This window comes from Lissotriton helveticus, chromosome 6 (assembly GCF_964261635.1).
Source record: "Lissotriton helveticus chromosome 6, aLisHel1.1, whole genome shotgun sequence".
NCBI classification, from domain to species: domain Eukaryota; kingdom Metazoa; phylum Chordata; class Amphibia; order Caudata; family Salamandridae; genus Lissotriton; species Lissotriton helveticus.
The window spans coordinates 489,608,594-489,631,196 of record NC_136067.1 but is presented as its reverse complement, the minus strand read 5'-3'; the positions used below and the strand labels follow the sequence as shown (position 1 = coordinate 489,631,196).

At 40.9% G+C, this 22,603-nt stretch overlaps 1 protein-coding gene across 1 annotated transcript in view; it reads left to right on the top strand.

Moving 5' to 3' along the window:
* The window catches only part of CILK1 (ciliogenesis associated kinase 1), a 483,141-nt gene extending 460,765 nt beyond the window's left edge, over positions 1 to 22,376 (top strand). Inside the window, exon 14 of the mRNA XM_078647940.1 lies at positions 17,519 to 22,376. Within this exon, the coding sequence (XP_078504066.1) occupies positions 17,519 to 17,673 (155 nt within the window). The 3' untranslated portion in view covers positions 17,674 to 22,376. The remainder of the gene's footprint in view (positions 1 to 17,518) is intronic.
* Positions 22,377 to 22,603: the final 227 nt, after the last annotated feature.

The following is a 22,603-nucleotide window of genomic DNA, read 5'->3' as shown; positions in this document are numbered from 1 at the left end:
GTCACGAGACCACTGGTAACAACTTTAAAAAAGTGCGCCAGGGCCTTTGTGGAGGACGCGTTAAAGATAGTCCGAACCATCTTGCTGAAATGCAAAGGCGAATCAGTATTGAAAAGGGTCTGCACCTCTGTACGGGTGTTCGCTATGTGAAGCACGAAAGTTTCACGGGCCGAACTCAAGGCCACCTCTCTCTGAGACAAAAGAGCTCTTATTCTTGCCATGCCGTTGAAATCTGCTCCCAAGGTTGGTATTTGTGGCCAGATTGAAAACTCCCTATGTTCATGTGTGGGAGGAAATAGAACATTTCTGCAGCAAATAACCCGTTCACTTACTGTTACGATAAAAGGAATACTTTTAATTAACCCAGAACAATCTTCATTATTGAGCATCAAATAACTACCATTTTCCAACAACTTGAACGTGGGGATGATAGCAGGAACTGGCGTGCCTTGCAACACGCAAGCCATATTTGGTCGGTGTTTGTTGCATGAACCGTGTAACTGTATGTGCCTACACATTAGTGAATGATGTGGCGTCTCAGTGCATTCCTCTCCATTCAGATAAACTTCTTGATCATCTTTGAAACATCTGTATGTGTATGGAAGCGACCAGACCTCATGAAGAAAAGCACTACCTAAAGGTTCATAACGACCTATTGGTATATATTTCATACAATTTGAAAACTTATATAAAGCAAAAGGCAGCGTTATTAAACCGTGGATAAGGCACGTTGCCAAAAAACCCGCAATCCTCTGCTGATGATGTCACTGAGCATGTCATGAATGATGTAATATGTGACATCATCAGCAGTGGATTACGGGTAATAGTATCTCTAGTTTACTCCCCTATAGCTGTCTTTCTTTTAACATAAGTGTCTGTTTCCTTCCCTTATACTTACTGTTCTTTTTTTTTTTTTTTTTTTTTGGTTCACTTCCGGTTTGCGTACCGGCGAGCGAACTGGGAAGCGAACTACGAGAAATAGAGGTTGGCACAGTTCCAAATATTGTACCAATTTTTTAATAACTGGGAGGTAGTTCTGAAAAGAACTTTTTTTTTTATTGTTTTTGTTGTTTTATATTTTTTTTATTATTTTTCTGAACATTTTTTTACTTTTTTTGAATTTTTCTGAACAGTTTTATATTTTTTGGGGTTTTTCTTGGAGGGGGCAATGAAAACGATTCATTGTAAAGGGCTCAACTGGAGCAACAAAACAAAAAGTATTTATTATTTGGGGCGTTTCGTACAAACTTGCATATGATAGTCAATAGCTCTGTTGATCAGAGTGATGCTTCTTTCTCCGTAGCAAATGAATCCACTGCAATGTACGCAGACTTGTTTTACTTCATGAAATCTCGTTTGTATATTTGGCACCATCTCCCTGCCCTCTGGTCCCGTTACTTCCGGTACAACAGATCTTCTGGCCATAATAGGGAGATTATCTAGGTCGTTACGAAACTGTGCAGCACTGTAGTTGTTAGGATGCCACCTAGTCATATGGCGATGCATTGTGTAGTTTCCGAAACTGTATTTTTTGTCGGTCCCTCTGGACAGTCTATCTTGACATATAAGGCAAGTTACGTATCTTGCATTTACTTTTTTCTGACCTTTGGGAATTGTAAAAAATTGCCAAATGAAGTTTTCTTTCCGGTGAGACGTCCTGGGCTCCTCAGGCAAAAAGTGCCTCTCTTCGTGCTCGTCGTCCTGTTCTTCTTCTTCCTCTTCTTGCTGAATTATAACTTGAGCAGGTGGTCCACTCTTCCTTGGATGTGGTGGAGGTGGTGGGGAAGCACCAGCTGAAGCTACTAAAGAAGCCATTGCTCACTGGTAACAAAGGGTCTTTCTCTCACAAAGATGAAAGTCAGAGTGAGGAAAGAAGGAGGGGTTTTCATCATTTGGGAAAAACAATAGTTCTCAACCAATGAAAAGTGTTCATTTTAGATTATATGACCTAGTCTTACATCATTAGGAAACCAAAAGCGAAATGAACCAATGAAAAGTGTTATTACCAAGTCACATGACCTGCTGTGTTTACGTTAAGCGCTTTGCAGGGCCTCCAGGTTTGCTTCCAGAAACCTGTGCTTTGCGACTCGGTAAGCGTACCAGTTCGCTAACATAGCACGTCATATGACGTATCACGCGACAACGCGAAACGTCATGCTGACGGGAGGCGTCACGATGTTGTTTTCTAACGCGGCAGTTGCGGTAAAGAAACGTTTACCGGCTCGCGGTCTATTTCGCGGCATCAAGGTCAGCTAACGGGAAGCTTCCCGGTTCGCGAAGCGGGAACGAAGAAAAAAAAATATTTAAAAAAAAATTATTAATAAACATATAAAATATATTTTGGGATTTAAAGAAGAATACATTTTACAGCTACAGATATTAGCTGTTAAAAAACCAATGAAATTCACTGAAAAAACCATAGGTATAGACCATATATAGTTAGGAATTAGCATTTACAAAACCTTGAAAATTCACTGAAAAAACCATAGGTTATAGACCATATATAGTTAGGAATTAGCATTTAGAAAACCTTATTTTACTCACACAAAACCATTGAAATTCCATATATAGTTCGTTGCACTAACTATATATCGCGCACCCGCAATCCACTGCTGATGATGTCACATATTACATCATTCATGACATGGTCAGTGACATCACTGATGACATCACTGATGACATCTCAAATGACATCACTGATGACATCACTGATGACATCTCAAATGACATCACTGATGACATCATGACACACCAATACCAGTTACTACATACGCACTCACTGATTCCTACGTCTACACACACATTCACTCATTCACCCATACAATCACTCATACATACAGTCAGTTATTATTAGAACACTATCATATGCACTCATACACCTAGTCAGTCCTGTGAAGAATCAATCACACTTCGATTTCCTCATCTATAGTTAAACACAGAACACCATACTTTTCACACATATACTAACACATACTTACTCTCTTATACAATCACTGATACAAGTACACATTGATATGCACAGCGTCACACACCTCCCAGCCAGCCACACACACACTCAGTCTTCCATCCATCCAGTCATTCTTCAATATGTAAAACGTATTTAAACTTTACAAAAACACACAGACACTAGATGATGTCATCAGTGATGTCATCAGTGATGTCACTGACCATGTCATGAATGATGTAATATGTGACATCATCAGCAGTGGATTGCGGGTGCGCGATATATAGTTAGTGCAACTAACTATATATGGAATTTCAATGGTTTTGTGAGTAAAATAAGGTTTTCTAAATGCTAATTCCTAACTATATATGGTCTATAACCTATGGTTTTTTCAGTGAATTTTCAAGGTTTTGTAAATGCTAATTCCTAACTACATATGGTCTATAACCTATGGTTTTTTCAGTGAATATATATATTTATTTATATATATATATATATATATATATATATATATACATACATACATACATACATACATACATACATACATACTCACACATACATACACATACACACATAAATACGTGCATACATACACATACATACATACACACACTGGTTGTTGCCACTGAATGGTTAGACAAGTATCACCAAGGGTAAGTGTTTTTTTTTGTTTCGCTAATAAACTTTCGCGCCGTTTGACGAATCTACACAAATCTTTCCAGAAACCAAGTTCATCCACCTCTGCTCTTTTTAATGGAAAGTTTTGCTCTCCGATACAGAAAAAACAGCTAAATGGAATTACACCAGGTTTGGCAAAACAAATTAGACCTTTACTTAGCATGCTTTTGTGATTTGGTGTAAACCTGTTAGCTATTTTTGATACATTTTGCGTTTGAAGCAGTGTTCGGGTTGGGCTTGAAGGTGATAAAAAGTTGGGTATATCTGGACGATCGGTCCCACAGTACCGAAAATGAGGCTGAATGAGCATTTTCTTTTCTTTTTCTGCCTTCTACCATTTTGGTACTACTTGATCTGTGTGCAGTGGGGGTTGGTGGCCTGTGGGGGTTAGATGCAACAAGCCCTCTGGCCAATCCACCACTGCACCAGCAGGAGGTTGGCAGCCCACATGGGGTCATCAGTGATCTCATCAGTGATCTCATCAATGATGTAATTTAATATCTCATGACTGATGTATTAGCTCATAATTAGTGGATAATAGTGTGTAAGTTATAATTAGGTTAGTAAACTATAACTGAATATCAGGGTTTTTATATTTTTCAAACGTTAGTTATTTCAACAGCTAACTAGAACATCATTTTAACCTATGTTTATGGGGTCAAATATTGCATTGCGGGGTTCTAGTGACATCATGAACCACAAGGCTGAACATCAATATTAGACCATATTACACATTTACCCATTCTGTATTTTTTTATTGCATGGTTGTTGAGGTGGGTAGCTTGAAAATACTGTTTTCTTGAAAGTGATTCCAACATTGGGCATTGATTGGAATTAGAATGTTTAGGTTTACCTTTTATTAATTGTTGCTAAAACAATGGGCCAGAGAATTTGTGATTCAGTAGCTTTACCACCTGATTAAGGAATGACCACATTTGGCTCCTAATTTGCCACGTAACTTTCAAAATATGCAGATTTCACAAAAATGTGTCTAGCTGAAATGGATGAGAATCATACTGCCAGCAAATGTGCTGTGTAATTTATTTTACATAATTTAAAAAATATTGCTGTAAATGTGATCCTTCATGCTGCACATCCTAGTAACCACAGCAAAAATTAATCTCTGAGAAGCGTTTTGAAGGCAGTCATGATGTCTGCTCTGTATTTCGTGGGAACCCTTGAAATGTTTGCAGTATAAGATTCCCTGTGAAATATGGGTTTTTATGCCATTGCATCCAAGTAGCTAAACATTATTTAGTACCCTCAAAATTCACTTGTTAAAATTTTAGTTAAAGTTTATTTAATGTTGACTATATTTACACCACAAAACCTAGAAAACATGGGAGTGATTGAAGTAGAATGACCTTGAATATAGAAGGTGCTGCTGATGACTTCTGAGTCCAGTAAATGAACGTAATTCCTAAGGTTTGGATGAGCCTGGAAATTAGGACAGTTCTGCCAGTAAGAAGAATGTCACCACTTGAGAAGGATTCCCAGTTAAATAGGGAGGACATTGCGAACTTTATTCCAGTTGAGGGAGCTATCTCATCAACTTTCCTCAAGAGGGGTTATGGCACTCTCTTGAAATTGGCAGGCACTGACTAGGTGGTAGTTCTTTTAACTTTTGGCTTTGTAAACACTGAAGTAGGTGGTAGTTCTTTTAACTTTTGGCTTTGTAAACACTGAAGGAAGGATTAAGGGACATCAATCAGACTTAGAAGGAGCCTTGCTGGAAACCCCTTGACCACACAGACTCGAGGCTTATGCTGTCTACTAGTGTATGCTTGCCTTGCTCCAATGGTTTTATCGGGTACTGAGCTTCCTATTCCAGATGACACAGAGAGCCCATATGACATTTACCCGGCCTCTTGCATCCTGTTTGACTACAGCGGCTGTAGTCTGTTCTTTCCTTGAAGCAATTTTATTTTCAAAGTGAAAATGTGTATTGCCCAATCGGGCGGAACCACATTTGCATATTTAGAAACTTTCTGCCTATTCTTGCATTTCGTTGATCATTATGCATCAGTTGTTCCCACTTGTTTTCAGTGCTACAGTTTTTTTTATCCATAATGTTTGAACCCCTCATCCATTTGTCACATTTCTGATGGATACTTCTCCCTGCAGAATCCTCACCAGTTAAACAACCCCAGACATCCGATTGGATTTGGAAGCCTCAAAGCAACAAGGTCACCAGTAGAAGACGCAGGACTCAGTGGGCGCTGGAAATGATGTTAGGGGACAGCACTCGGTCATAAAGCGCTACCCCATTACCTCCCCTTGCATCAGTGTCAGTTCTGTGTTTCCTTGTGGCCATAGGCAAGTCTGGTTGCTCTCCATCTCCCACAGGAGTCTTGTCTTCGGAACCAGAGCTTGTTATCTTCACACCAGGTGATCCTCCATGCATCCTTGGTCCTTCTATAGACTCTGATCAGGCCTTCATTCGAGGAACCTTCTGCTTGTCCATCTCATGAGGCTTTGGTGCCGGCCTTTCCAGAGTTCCCAACGCCTTGAACAGACCCAGCTGCATTCTTAAACTTGATGTGTTTCATCTATGCAACGGCGTCAATGCCTTCCAGCACGTCTTCAGACCCAGCAGCCTTGACCAACATGCCTATGTCCCTTCCTTTCCAACCAAAGCCATTTAGCGTCACACCAAACCGGGTACTTCCCTTCATTGCTTTGATCAGGCGCATCGCTTCTAGTGCAGCAGAGGATGCAGAGGACAGCGCTACTTCCCTCGCCACCACCCCCTCCTCTGGCTTCAGATGCACACCGTTGACACTTCAACCCAACGATGAGCCCCAGATCCTGTTTCGCAGAGAGGCCAAGCGACTGTTGGTAGAAAAGGTTTACAGGTCCCATCTACACAACATTTTTGGAACAGATTTGGATCCTATAAGCTATCATCCTTGTGCTAGTCAGGACCATAAACCCCTAGAGTTTCAAGACCTCATCGGCAAGCAGGTTGAATACCGCCTGTGAGCTGGCCATGGAATTTCCTACAGGTCCACCAACGCCAAAGGGTGTCTTGCTGCTCAAAGTCATGTAAAAGGCTGCAGAGGCCTTGGATTTGCAACTACCCAGTACTTAAAGAAAGACTTATGTCTTCACTGAGGTTCTTCTGCCTGCTTCGACCTTCTCCAAGCCTCTTCTCCCTTTCAATGAGCCTTGCTTGAACCTATCATGTCCGCTTGAGAGACGCCCTCTTCTACGCCAGTGGTCAGTCGGCTTGTGGCCCATCGTTACACTCTGCTTTTAGTGATCTGGCGTTCCCCTTAGTCATCCAAGTTTCTTGTTCAGGAGCCCAATCTGGCGGTGCCTTTCCTACAGATTCCTTTGACTGGGAATCAAAGCCTGGATGACTGGGGCAAGAAAGCTTTTTTAGCCAGGAGTGTAGCACTCAAATGTATCAATGCCAACTGCCTTCTCACCTGTTGAACCCATGTATTGTGGGACAGGGCCCAGATGATTTTACCACATGTCCCCGCCGACATGTAGAATCATTTTTAAAAGCTCATCACTGACACGTCCTTAATGTTTCCCAGCACATTATATAATGTACGAAGGTGAAGGCGGTGGTTAGGGCCCATTTCAGATGGTCAGATATTCCTGTTTTATCGTATTTGAACAACTCACTTCTCAAACCAATTCGCCAGAGATGGTGTTGCAGCATGTGCAGATGAATGCATCTCTGCTATTCAGCCTGGGCTTTTGATCAACAAGCCCAAATCTTACCTGTGGCCCTCTCAACAACTCCAGTTCAAAGGGTCGATACTGGATACCACCTATCTCCACCCCTTTCCTCCATCTCTGACAATGGCCGATATACACAAAATAGTTCCTTTCTTCAAGCAGGGAACGTGAGTTCCAGTCCTGAAGGTTTTATGATTCCCACCACCACAGAGAAACCGAGACATCCAGGAGATGGTTCCAACTTTCCAGCAAGTCATGAGAGTCCCAGTTCTGAGAATTCTCTAATTTACCAATTCCTAGGTCTGCTGGCTTCCTAATCCCTCCTAGTCACATATGTGCATTGGCATATGAGGGATTTGAAGTAGTGCTTCCGCAGGCAGTGACTCCAGTCCAGGGGAGACCTGTTGGACTCCATTGTGATCTACCCCAGTACTTGGCAGAAGTGGCTTGGTGGGAAAAGAGGCAAAACTGACTTGTGGGATGGCTTTTACTCCCCCTCTGGCTGTGACTATGGTAGTTCCTCCACCATAGGGTAGGAACCTCATCTGGAAGATGTGGGGATCAGGAATCTGGAGGAGCAGGTGCTTCACATCAACCTGCTGGAACTGTGGGCAATTTGGCTGGTGCTCAGTGTCTTCCTCCCCTCCATTATGGTTCAGTCTGTCCAGATCTTGACAAATCACTCTGGAGTCACTCCTTTACATTATGTCCAATCCATTACTCTTCTGTCCCTCTACCCGCCACCGCATCCATCGAAAGAGAAGGAATGGTGTTGAATCAGTTGGATCGTAGGCAGCAGATCAACTGCTACCTGGACTGTACCAAGGAGTTCCGGTGGGATGACCAGCTCTTTGTTGACTGTTGTGGTGCCAAAAATGGTATGGAGGTACAGAAGAGACGTCTATCTTGGTGGATCGGCCTCAGCACCAAGACCTGCTACGCCTTAGCCAAGAAGTAGCCTCCCAGGGGATCCAAGCCCATTCCACCAGGGCTAAGTCAACCACTTCTGCAATCTGTTGAAGTGTTCCGATTGCAGAGATCTGTAAGGCAGCAACGTGGGCTTCCTTGCACACCTTTGCTAAGCATTGCTGCGTGGATGTGGAGGTGTGCAGGGATGAACACTCTGCAAGGTCCTTGAAGGATTTTCTTGTCTAGTCATCCATCAACCCTCCTCCTGGGCCAGGAATGGCTGTGAATTATTTTCTACACATGAGAAATCTGCATGTAGAAGTATCAATCAGAATAAAAAGTTACTTACCTGCAGTAATGGTCTTTCTGGTGGATAACTGATCTACCTTCAGATTGCTCATCGATCCGCCCACCTCCCTGTTTGATGAATTAGTTCTAGTGAGAGTTCCCATCTTGCAATATGTGGTAATGCAATCCTTCATCCATGGCAATCTGCCCTCTTGCCTCAAAGGCTTTGAAAAAGTGGTTGGAAACTGACATTGATGCGCCGGGGCAGGTGCTTTATGGCCTTGGTGGCGTCTCCTAATGTCAATTCCAGTGGTGACGTAGTCCAGCGACCTCGTTGCTTTGAAGTTTCTATATCCAATCTGATGCCTGGCGTTATTCTAAAGATGAGGAATCTGCAGGTAGATAGAGTATCCATCTAAAAGATAGTCAGGTAAGTAACTTTTTATTTTTGTACAAACTTTTTGTTTTATTAATCTTGGTTTAAACATTTAAATTCCTTTTGTTTTAATTTTTTGTTGTTTACTTTATTTTGTTATTCACGTACCGCATACAGTTATTTATGAGCCTTAACAGGTCATTGTGTTTGGGTATTGTGGGAGCAAAATCACACCTCATATCAGAACAATGCCTTTCTCTCCCATAGATTAGCCATCTGATTTATTGCATATGGAAAATGTTCGAACATAAGGACCATCATCAACTTAATAGTAAATACACATTTCCCTCCCTGCTGCAACACTGCAGGCTTCTCCAAGATTGGGGCCAAGATGGCGGTCTGTCCGTAGACCGAGTTGCAGCATAACGCTTGAGCTCCACTTCAACACGTCTTTTTTCAAACTGAGGGATTCCGTACATCCTCGAACTGCGGTACGAGAAACCGGAGTGAATTTGGAATTTGGATATAGGGGTTATTGGAGAGAGTAGTGGAACGATGCTAAAAAAACGAGCAGGAAAACAAGAATTGCTGAGATGTGAAAAAAAATGAAGCGGAACATCCCTTACCAGTGAGAGGAATTAGACAAAGAAAAGATCGTAAATACAGACAGGGATACTCTTCTGCCGGGAAAATCGAAGCCGTAGCCAAAACCGAAAACTAGAAAGTATATTGATGAATTGCGACGAAACTACTCGGCGTGGGCTGTGAAAACGCTACATCCCGATGAACATAGCAGGGGAGACAGCGGACTCGCTCGAGTGCTTGCAGGCACTCCTCGGCTGGCTCGTTTGTAGAATCGAGGGTGGAATTACTCACCGGTGTACTGATTCGAAACGCCAGCATCAGCAGGATCCCAGCTTCTCCAGTGCCTCAGAAAGCAAAGCGGAGGGTGAGGCAGAGACGTTTTCCACCTATTTTGTTTCTCTTAAACAATCACGAGGCTGGAGGAAACATTTTTCGGAGGGGCTGTATTTAGCGCTGGGACAGGCGGTGTGCAGATTGATATTCTCACCTCTTTCCCCTGTCGCGGCAACCAGCTGCTACATCCCCAGAATATGACCTAACGATATGCCCTCCAAAGCCGCCTCTGCAGCGGCAGCCCGCTCAAGATTAGCAAAGGCAGCCAGAGCCTTACGTGAGGCGGAACTGGAAGAGCAGCAGCAACATCAAGATACGATACAGAAAGGTGCAGGTTCTGTGTCTGGCAGCAGCACATCCACGAAAACCAGGAATAAAAAACAACCCACTGCTTCTGCTTCTGCTGAGTCTTCACCACGACAGGAGGTGCTGGCATCCAAACGTAAAATAAATAAGGAAAACACGCCGACAATGCTCACTCCAGGAAATACAGTTCTAGATTTATTGATGAGAAAACAAGGAGCAGCAGTAAGCGCCTCACCGAACCCTCAACCTTCATCGTCACAGAACCTGGAAAATGCTGCTAACTTTTTGGGCTCGCCTAAACATACACAGCCTGCTATAGCCGCCAAAACTGTGAGTATACAAGTCATTGGGGAACTTAATGAAGCAGCAATTGTTGATGTTGTCGACCCACCTTCTAGTGCGAGCACCAGACAAGAAACAAATATGGGAAAACATAGTATGTCTTTTTCTGGGGCTGGAGAGAACATTATGGTTGTAGCTAAGACTGCTGAAGGGCAAGACATGTTGATCTCCTCTGCAATTACAATAAATACTCTCGGCCAGGAGATAGGTGAGACTGGGATTGTGCGAACCAAAATAAACACGCTACCACCTATCCCAGTTATTACAGCTCATGGACAGTTAGTTACCGACCCCTCGCCTCAATCGATAGACACCGAACTTAATGTTGGTGAACAACCACCGTCTGGTGCTGACCCGAAAAACTCTATTCATCCGGCTTTTATTGAAGGTGAAAAAGAGACAAATGTATTTTACTCATTCTCAGACGAGACAGGAGTAGAGGCTGAGTCAGAACTAGAATCTAGATCACTTGAAGATGGTAGTGAAAAGTTTAGCGATGAATCTGAAGACGAAAATGATGAATCCTTGCTTTTTTCTAATACCTCGGAGGAAGGAAGTCTTGAGGAAGACTTACAATTAAACACAATCAGATCTAAAGCTAAAACAGTATCCAGGATGAGTCAATGAGCGTCAGTCGAACATCCGGCTATTTCTCGGACCTATATACAAACTACACAAGCTACACAAGGGGCAGATGGAGATGCAGACATGGTCAATAGCCGTGAAATCCCCTCAAATGCTGTTGAAACAATATTACAGGCTATCACTGCTCATAGGGAGCAGACAGCTATTGACAGTAAGCGATCCCAGGCAGCTTTACGTAAGGTTCAAGGGGTGGTTAAAAACTGACTAAGACATGTAGCCAAATTGGGGAAAGAGTTACTGAAATAGAAGCAAGGTTACTTTCTACAGAAAACGAGCTAGTCGACATCAAATGGAAGCTGGAGGATTTTGAGAATCGGCAGCGTAAGAACAATTTACGCATATTAGGGGTCCCTGAAAAGATGGAGGGTGAAAATATACGTACTTTTGTTGTGAAACTTCTTAGCAACGCGATGACTGAACTAACGACCTGGAACTGGGACGTTGAAGTTCAGCGCGCCCATCGAATGCCCTTCAACCCCCCGCCCAAACCGGGAATATATCCTCGTGCCATACTAGTGTACTTTGGCAATTTTTTGTTAAGGCAAACAGTAGCAGAGAAGGCGAGACCGGATCACAAACTAACATTTAATGAAATTACTTTCTTTACTAGGCCTGATTTCTGTCATGCTACTGTTGAGAGACGTTGGCGCCTAAGATCATTAATCAAACCTTTTCAAGAGAAGGGAGCCCAAGCATTCTTGAACAATCCGGCTAAGCTTGAGGTCGTCTGTGGCGGCCAAACTACATTTTTTGTTTCCGAGATCAAAGCTAAAACTTACCTAGAGGAATTGCATTAATAAGCTTGAATAGAGTATTAATGGAAAACTAGACTTGCAACTTTCTTTTTCAATGTATTACCTTAGCTAATAATAATTCTCATGCCTTTAGTGTTTCTCATGCCTTGTTTTGTCTAGGTATGTTAGATATGTTTAGTTATGCTTAGCAGCATGCTTCCCTTCCTCTCAAGGAGGGCTTCCCCTTTTTTTTTTTCTCTTTCCTTCTCTGGCTTATTTAATTTTTCTCAGTGCTTAATACACTCTAATACTATTCATTTTTTTTTGTTGAAGCGGTAGCTTAGGTGTTACACTGCACCCATCACCCAGACTCTGGCTGAGTCTGATGGCCTTTATTTCGGGGGGGGAGGGGAGTGTGTGGGGTGGGTGGGTTGGGAGGGGTAGCTAGGGGCGGCTGGGGGGGAGGTTGGTGGGGTACTCAAACAAAAAACGAAAAAGAACCAGATTCGGCAACACTGCAGGCTTTTAGGGTCTCTTTTTTCACCCTACCCAAATTTTGCTTTGAGTGCAAACCAGTTTGTCCTCGAATTCGAAAGGGTGGACTAATTGCACATCCTAGAATTTTTTCCCCAAACAGTTTGCATCCGGAAAAACCTGACACAAATCTTGTAGGCAAATATCACACGTGCCAATTGTATGTACCTTCGAAAGTGGGCAATAAGTACAAGTTGCATGCTCTTTCCCGTTTCGAGGTACAAAACTTAAAAAAGGTGCATTAATTACATATTTACCTAATGGTGCCTCAAACTTCTGCATCAATTTTGCACAGATATCGAGCCCTATAGTCTTTGTAGTCTTACATTATGGTTTCCCCCTTGGGTCTGCCCATGCTCTTGGTTTTCAGTGTATGGCACATGTGCCATTCATGTAAAACATTTTGTATCCTATACATAATTTTAAGGGGCTTTGGCACTCACTCCTTCAGCCAATGCCTTCTCTTGTTCCCGAACCTTAAGCCATTGACTTGCGACATGGTCAGTCACATCTTGGATCAGTCCACGAGGCAGTGTTTGTCTCATATGTTTTTAGGTCTCACTGTATCAAGCGTAAGCATTGATCGGCTAGATTATAGTAGGCTGTCAAAGTCTCCCTAAACTGCAGATTCGGTACAGTTCATGTGATTCAGGCACGTGCACATCAAACACCATCGGCCTTGGCATCAGACTTCAAAGGAATGCACTCCCCGCCCCCGCTTCATACTTCAAGTGAATGCACTCCCTCGCCCCCGCAATGCCGAGAGCTTGTTTATAAAGAGCAGCTCAGTTTTTCTTGGAACAAATCCACCCCTCTAGTTTTATTTCTTACACATTAAATTCCGAGCCCGATTTTTCAGCGTTTTGCTTTCTTTTATTTTGTTTTATTTTAGGAGATTGTGGTAACACTTTTCATTAGTGGTTTCAAGTGACTGCAGTCTTGTGGGGTTGCCTAGAGAAAGCACACACTTTTCTTTCCTAAACCATTGCCCATCTTTCGCGGAGCAGTCCTGCTTTGCTCAAGTAACCTGCAAGCATGTTGTAGGCAAGTGCATTAATTGTGAGTATTCTCCATCCATGCTCTAGAGCTCGTGAGCATTTAGTATGGAATGCTTATCTTGCTTAGCTTTTCCTCTTAAGTGACTCCATCCAAATAACACTTGGGTAAAAAAAATCAAAAGTTTGCAAAAGTGCAGATTTTCAGATGAAAACTATCATTGTAAAAACGACAGGAAGGACTCGTAGTTCTTTGCAAAGACTGTGGTTACTTCACAGGAACAGAAATACATAGCTTTGCACACCACTACTTGTCATCCTGTGTCTAGTACCTGGGATACAGAAGCACTAAAGTTCATTTAATACCACAACACTTGGCAATGCCCGTAGAGTCAAGTCAATGGAATCAACACAATCCATTCACACAACAACTTTCATTCTCATCACTCAAGACATTTGTATCATTACATTTTCTTGGAAAAAACCCAATAGCATCTTCTCACAATAATTTCCTTATAATACACACCATCACACACCCTCACTCATCCTCACACCCTCACCCCCCTCACCCCTCTCACCCTCTCACCCTCTCACCCTCACACACCCTCCCCCACCCTCACACTCACACCCCCTCACCACCCCCACATCCCCTCACCCTCACATCCCCTCACCATCCCTTACACCCTCACCCTCACACCCCCTCACCCTCTCACCCTCACACTCCCCCTCACCCACCCCCTCACCCACCCCCTCACCCACTCTCTCACCCACACTCACCCACACTCACCCTCTCACCCACTCTCTCACCCTCACCCACCCTCTCACCCACCCTCACACACCCTCACACCCCCTCTCACCCTCACCAACCCACACACCCCTCACCCTCACACCCCCTCACCCTCACACCCCCTCACCCTCACACCCCCTCACCCTCCTCACCCTCACACACCCTCACACCCCCTCACCCTCACTCACCCTCACACCCACTCACCCTCACACCCCCATACCGTCACACATCCATACCCTCACACATCCTCACACCCCCCACCCTCACACACACCCTCACACCCCTCACACCCCTCACCCACCCTCACACACCCTCACACACTCACCCCCTCACCCTCACTCACCCTCACACCTTCACCCTGACACCCCCCTCACCCTCACAACCCTCTCACCCTCACACACCCTCACTCACCCACCAGCATAGCATAACAAAACATAGCATAACAAAACACAGCATAGCATAACAAAAAAAGCATAGGATAGCAAAACAAAACAAGCATAGGATAGCAAAACAAAAAAGCATAGGATAGCAAAACTAAACATAGCATAACAAAACACAACAAAGCATAGCATAACAAAACACAACACAACAAAACATAGCATAACAAAACAAAACATAGCATAACAAAACAAAGCATAGCATAACATAACAAAGCATAGCAAAACATAGCATAGTATAACAAAACATAGGATAGCATAACAAAACACAACAAAACAGCGCAGAACAAAGCATAGCATAACATAACAAAGCATAGCATAACATAACGGAGCATAGCATAACATAACAAAACAAAGCATAGCATAACAAAACATAGCATAACAAAACATAGCATAACAAACCACAACAAAACATAGCATACATAACAAAACATAGCATAGCAAAGCATAGCAAAACCGCATAGCATAACAAAACATAGCATAGCATAACAAAACATAGCATAACAAAGCATAGCATAGCAAAACATAGCATAGCATAACAAAACACATCAAAACATAGCATAGCATAACAAAACAAAGCATAGGATAGCAAAACTAAACATAGCATAGCATAACAAAACAAAGCATAGGATAGCAAAACAAAACATAGCATGGCATAACAAAATATAACAAAACATAGCATAACACAACAAAACATAGCATACATAACAAAACATAGCATAGCAAAGCATAGCAAAACCGTGTAGCATAACAAAACACAACATAGCATAGCATAACAAAACATAGCAAAACACATCAAAACATAGCATAGCATAACAAAACATAGCAAAACACAACAAAACATAGCATAACAAAACACAACACATAGCATGACAAAACATAGCAAGACACAACAAAACAGCATAGCTTAACAAAACACAACAAAACATAGCATAGCAAAACAAAACATATAATAGCATAGCAAAACATAGCATAGCATACCAAACACAACAAAACATAGCCTAGCATTACAAAGCATAGCATAGCAAAACATAGCATAGCATAACAAAAAATAGCATAGCATAACAAAACACAGCATAGCATAACAAAACACAGCATAGCATAGCATAACAAAACACAGCATAGCATAACGTAACAAATCATAGGATAGAAAAACATAGCATAGCATAACAAAACAAAACATAGGATAGCAAAACAAAACCTAGCATAGCATACAGCATCACTCAGCACCACCACAGCATCACTCAGGGGCACCACAACATCACTATGCGCTACCACAGCATCACTGAACGCCACTGCATCACTCGTTCGCTATCACAACATCACTCAGCGCCACCACAGCATCAATCTGTGCAACTATTCAACAACAACTGGTTCAAATATGTTCTCTCAATGTTTCAAGCTTTATTACAAATGTAACAAAAAGATGTTAATATTTCACTTCTGTTCTTGGATTTTCGTCACAATAAAATACACTGAACATAATCTTCACAAAAGTAATTTACAAAAGTTTAAGCTTTTGCCATTATAAATTACAAAAACTTTTATTTAAGTATTATTTAAAAAAAATAAAAGCCATTGTTATTTGCAATATAAATACATGTAAGTCACGTAAATACAACACATATTGCATTACAAATGCTATAGCTGTCACATTTGCGGAAGTTATAACTATTGGCATTGTAAATGACAAAGCTATTAATTTCGCTATTTTCAAAAACAAAACATAAATAAAAAACTTGTCATTTACAATACCAATAGCTCAAACTTTCCTAATGCGAGACCTATTGCATTGCAAATGCTTTTTAATATTGGCTGCTTTGGTGTGCCTTCCCCCTTCTTTGCAATGCACGAGGGACTGTTTTACATCTGAATTCATTTGGGGTGCTGTGGTAGCACTAGGAGCAAGTGGTAGGCTGAAGGAATTAATGTTACAGAAGATGTTTTATTTGATATATCAGTTATTTTTCAGGTGCATTATTCTTCACACAACCCCCTTCCCCCCACTGTTTCCGAGCAAACTAGTATTGGCAAAACCAATTGATATACCCTTTATATGGCATTCTTGCATGCTCACACCCGATCCTCAAACCACACAAACGTAAACCCTATTGACCGTGGCAATATTTGGTTTCTTATTACTAATTTTGTACTTACCGCCTTTACTTGAATATACTTACTGCTGTTTCAAAACATACCAGGCATTATGAACAATTTCAAGAGCAGGAGGTTACTTATAAATTGGAGCAGTGTGTCCAAAAATTGTACTTTGGTTTGTTTTCAATGTTGGACTGTATGCGGCAAATCTAAACACTAAGTTTAGATGTGATCCTCCAAAAGCAATTTTGAATCCCAAATCATGATTCATAGCATTACACTTGGTGTAATGTTATATTTGCAAAGCAGAGTTAAGAAAATATTTGCGATGCAGTTTCTGTATTTACAAATAAAAGATGAGTGACAATTTGGACATTTATGTGAAGAACACATTGCAGGTGTAAGTCTGTAGACCCTCACTTATATCTTCGGAGGTAGTTTGACTTCTTGGAAATGTACTTAAATTTACTTCCGTAAAACATAAGAATACATTTTTCTTTAAACTGACAATTACGTCGAAATATCCGACATTTTACGGAGGTGCGTGTGGAGTAAAGGTTGGTTGGTAAGGATTCACTCTTTCAGGTCCTCCAGCTGAACGTTAAAAAACTGTGCATAGTGAGGAGCCATATGTTATGCATAATTAGTGATCCCATTTTAACAGTTCACCTGTTTGCTTTTATTGAATTTGTGAAATTTTAATGCAGTTTGCAGCATCTTTTCTGTGGTTACACATGCTCATGCAATGTCACGAATATGCATAAAAGTGTATTTAGTCTGTGTTTCTTGCCTTCCCTTGATAATGCTATGCAATGGTATCTCTGTTTTTCAGACTGTACAACGCTGAAGAGTACCAGGCCTTATCTTGGACATACATCCTTCAATCCACCATCAAAAAACACCCGTGGTCTGCTTCACAAGCCGCCACCCATTCAGCCTGTCAACGGACGTATTGATTGGATGTCTAAATATGGAGGACAAAGATGAAACATGCAAGAATGTTTTTTTTTTGTAGCACATACTTAAAACAATATGGATTTTCATGGCCCGGTGGATGAAACCGCAGTGGTCGACTGAAGTTTGTTTCTGTTAATGAAATAGAACAGGAACTATAATCTGCTACACATCTAAGTTAATTTACTTGTACTCATTGCAATGCAATCTTTTTTTGGAAGAAAATATTTGTATGAATTGTATTTTGATATGAGTGGCGCAAGTACATTTGTAATATATATTTGTATTTATTGTTTTTAGGACTTTTACAGAATACTTTTTGTAACAGTATTTGGTTCTAATTTATTTTCCACATTTAATACTGCCTCCTTGACTCAAGTATTTTATACTGTATACAGTCCATGCAACAAGACAGGTTTAAAAATGCAACCAAGATGCATTTCCTAGTTCAAACATGTTAGTTCTGAAACCGTTTCTGGAAGAATTCCTGCGTTAGCTACAAAAAACCTTGTTGGAGGAATTGGTATATTTGGTTCAGTAGCGCTTGATCTTGAAAGCTCTAATGTAGTAGCCTCATATCTAAGTCACCAGCGGTTTTAGATTTTTTTCTACTTGCAAGTGCAAGATTGGGACTTCTGCCACATGTTTTGCTTTCACTGTAAATACTCACCTCCCCCCACCCCCCATTAAGAAATTATTTCTTTGTTTTTTTATTTTGTTGATTAATGGTTCTGCCAAAGGTGCTTAGTTAGGCACAGCTTTTTTTAGGACAGCATGCTCACATGCTCGCCATGGTCCTAAGATCGACTTTGCCAGATTTGCCATATTATTGTATTTTGGGTTTTAGACTCTAATATTGTGAACTACGTTGCTTAATATTCAGGTAATTTCATTGAAAGTTGCTGATCCGGTACTGCTTTCGACAAAGGTGGCATGTAAAGTAACTCGCGCATCATTCTATTTTGGGGAAATAAAGAGTAAATGTATATGTAGTTACAGTTTGTTATCATTCTATTAATGCATTAACTCAGCATATTCAAAATGGTTTGTAAAATGGCTGTAAAGAACATTGTTTGATAGTGCTACCTGTGGCATTGGACCGCCAATATGTGTGGAAACAGTATTAGTAAAATATGAGAATTTCCAAGTGTCAGTAGTGTCTAGGCTGGATCAAAGCAATGTTATTGAGTCATTTCACAGTTGAAGGTTAAAATCTGACTACATGTATTTGAGATTTTATGTTCATTTTGATCTTCACATAAACCTGTGTAATATCCGTTCTTTTTCATGTTACTCCGTATCTCATGTCTTTACGGTTGCGATATAGTTTAATTTGAAATTGCTGTAAGTGTTTGAAAAATGTTATTGTTAAAACGTAATAAGAGTTTTTGGGTCCTATGTATTTCACAGCTGTTTGTATCAGCTATTTAATTTATAGGAGCTCTTATGTCCCAGTCATTTTTGTTCATGCACCTTAGACATCCAATCTGCTTTTTGAAGGTAAAAGAGCACATGCCTCAGCATTTATCAAAAAGAGTCACCATTGTATCCCTGCTAATTCCCAAGTTTACCTACCTTTTGTGATCCTGCCCTTTACTGCACCACTGCCTTTATCTGTGCCCTGTCGAGAAGGTGCACAGTGCAGCCTCTTTTTGCACAAAAACTTCCAATGGGGCACACTTTTTGTTACTATAAGTAGACTTCTTCCTCATGTCTATTGCATCAGTTACTATTTCATGCTATGCAAGACTGTCATTAATTCTGACAGGTGCTATCTACGTGCACAAGTCTCTGTCTCCAGACCATTACTTCAAACCTCTTTGGTTCTTTTTCAAGTTGCTTGCATCATTTGAAAGTTCTCTATAGTTTCAAAGCGACTCAGAGGGTTTAGATTTTCAGTCCCTAACCTAAGAAGTTAAGTCGACAGCCTTTTCCTCTGATGACCCCTATCAAGTCAAATTCTATTATTTATCACCATGTCTGCTTATCTCTGGGTCAAGTATGGTTTACAAAAGCTCAGACTGCACAGACTACCAACTGATCAGGTGTTGGAACCCCTTGGATTCCTTTCTTGTCCAATGTGGGGGGCTCTCCAGAAGTGCCATCTCTACCTCTCATGCTGCTGGCAACCCCAAGAGTGTTTTTACAGTCTTAACATCAGGAATGACCCTGAGTTGTTGCAGCCTAATCCTGAGCATGACTTAACTAGAAAAGACCTATTTGGCTTTTTCTATCAAGTCTTTAACCAAAGTCTCTACAAACTAATAGGGCTTTTGCCTTGTGCATAGTTTTGGTAAATTGTACGGTGGTAGTACCAAACACAATATTCATCTTCCCAAAGAAACTGAAATAGCATCTGCATGACAGCTATCAAATAGTCTACCAATATTGTAAATGCTCCCATGGCACAGAATTCAGGTGAAGGTCATTAACTGCTTGCTTGCCAATGCTATATAATAGTTCTTGGCTCCAGGTTCAAAGGATGCAAGTAGGTTCTTCTCCTGTCCCCGAATCTAGTTGTCATACTCCTCAATCTTCACATTGTGTCTTCAGATCACTAACGATTCATCTCTGTTTGCACTTTGAATTCACTACCTGTGGTCATCGTAATAGAAGTTTCGTATCAATCTTTTGATGATCAAGAACATATTTCTTTAAAGGGATTTCTTCTATTAATTGAGGGAAGGGGTACTTATGTGTCATGGATACAGTGCTGTATATGAAGAAATAGCTAGACAAAACATTGGAAATGCCTCATTTTGACGTGATATGGAAGGATTCAGAAGGACATTCTTTAAAAGCTGTTGCACAGCTTGATCTGGTCATATGGAAAAATTCCAATTTGTCTGGATATCAAGAGTGTTCCCATTCAGCAATTTCCTATGACTTCGAATCATGCCAGTGAAAAGGTCTTGTACACAGGACAAAGTACAAGTTACTGTAAATAGTAACTTGGTGACTGTCAGTACTTGGGCCCTGTACATGTCATAATACAATCTTCATATTCTCTTTGTTTTCTTTATAAATATGTGTAGCCTTAAAAGTGGTCCTAATGGATGGAAAACCAAAAAGAATACTGCTGTTGTTACGACAGAGGAATGTGTCTTTGTTTGATTCTACTCAGTAATGAGACACTTGTAACAGTACTGCTGGTTTAGAGATTGGATTTCCAAAGCATATGAACAAGAGGTTCTAAATGACCAAAAGTACTAGAGTTGATACAGTAGTAATTTATTGTGTTTTTTAGCATAAAAGTATGCCACCACGTTTTTAAGTCCCTTTCCCAGTATCGGAATGCCTTCCTTAACTTTATTTCTACATTATAGCTGTTTTGCATCAGTACAAAGCATACATACCTTAGTGTTACCTATTCTGCTGCTCTTGGTTTGAACTACATTTTCAGATTTGGAATTACTATGGTCTGACAATCCCTTTTGGTTTGCTAGCTGTATATTTACTAGAGCATTCTGTACCGTTAGATTGTGTATTTGGCATTCTGTTAACTATTCTCTGAACGAGCACTGTTTAGAAGTTCCAGGTTTCCACTGGATGGGAAAGAAAGTAAACAAGTTGGAGGTCAAAGACATTCAACGATATAAAATCCATGTTGCTGAGTGTATTCAAGAAAGCCTGATTGAAAAGCAGGTTTGTGACAGCAAGATTAACCTATTTTCCTATTTACCATGATGTTCAGTGTGTAAAGTAAGGGATTCGAGAGCTATTGCCGGTACTGAAAAAAAGCTAACTTTGTTAGCCAGTAGTACCCTGTATCGTAATAGTTCTTGAGTGACTATGCAAGGTTTGTTGACATTGTGCAGAAATGCACCTCTACACTTTGTTCCTAGCACAATAGATAGATAAGAACAAACCAGAAGCCTGCCGTCTGAAGAAAAAAAACACTCACTTCTGTATCTCGATCATCTTTTGTCTTCTGCAAGAAGTGTGCATGTTCTAAAAAAACAACCAGTTTTGTAAGTAGATTTCTATGGTATGACTAGCAAGCCTTAAACAGCATCAACCTCGTGATAGCACAGTGTAATCAACACAACTGTATGCACTCTCTTAACTGAGAAAATAGGGCACCATTGCAGCAATTTAAAGGTAGTTTTATTGCTTTACCTCTAGCCCTCCTCTTTTGTTGTTTAGCGTATTACTTCACCAATGCACCTTCTCATGACAGTCACATGAGACTTTAAGACCGGGGAGGTCTTGCCAAGAATGGTACCTGCTCCCTAGCCAAGCCCTGTATAATGTAGACCAGTGTAAATGAAAAGTGATTACATAGCAAATGATAACGTAGTGTATATTTGTATTTCAAGCTTGCCCCTAAAGGGACCTGTCTCTCAAAGCAATATTTTTGTAAGAGTACTTTTACTGTATGACAAATATTTTTCACTGTAAAAGCACATTATGGGTTCTGTTCTCTTGTATCAATGTAGAATTAGTTTTTATACAAAATAATCAATCTTTAATAATGATCTATATCACTACAATCACATTCCTTGGCAGCAAATAGTTCATCACTGGTAACTGGATATTCTAAGTGTGTATGTGGACATGCTTTATAGCCAGTTACTGAAATATACTGGAAATGTGTCGCTTGACGGGCTGCAACATGTTCCTGTCGACCCCCAGCTGTTTTTGCAATTTAAAATTGATTATAGTGTGTATGTAAACTATTTTTTACTCTCAATAAAATGTTATGTAACTTTTTAATAAACAGTCTAACAACTGCACAATGTTTGGTCTTCAGTATTGTTCAGTTTGTAAGCTAAAATAATTCCTGCTCTCCTGTAGTGTAGTTCCTATATTCCCAATAGGCTCTGCGCATTGGAATAATATATCCTATAGATTGGACGTAGGACTGAGGTCTACTAGGTCTCTATCGAATATACTAGACTTAATTGTGAGTGCCAGCTAGCTCAGAGATCACTAGAAACTTTCTCAAATACACAAGAAGGGA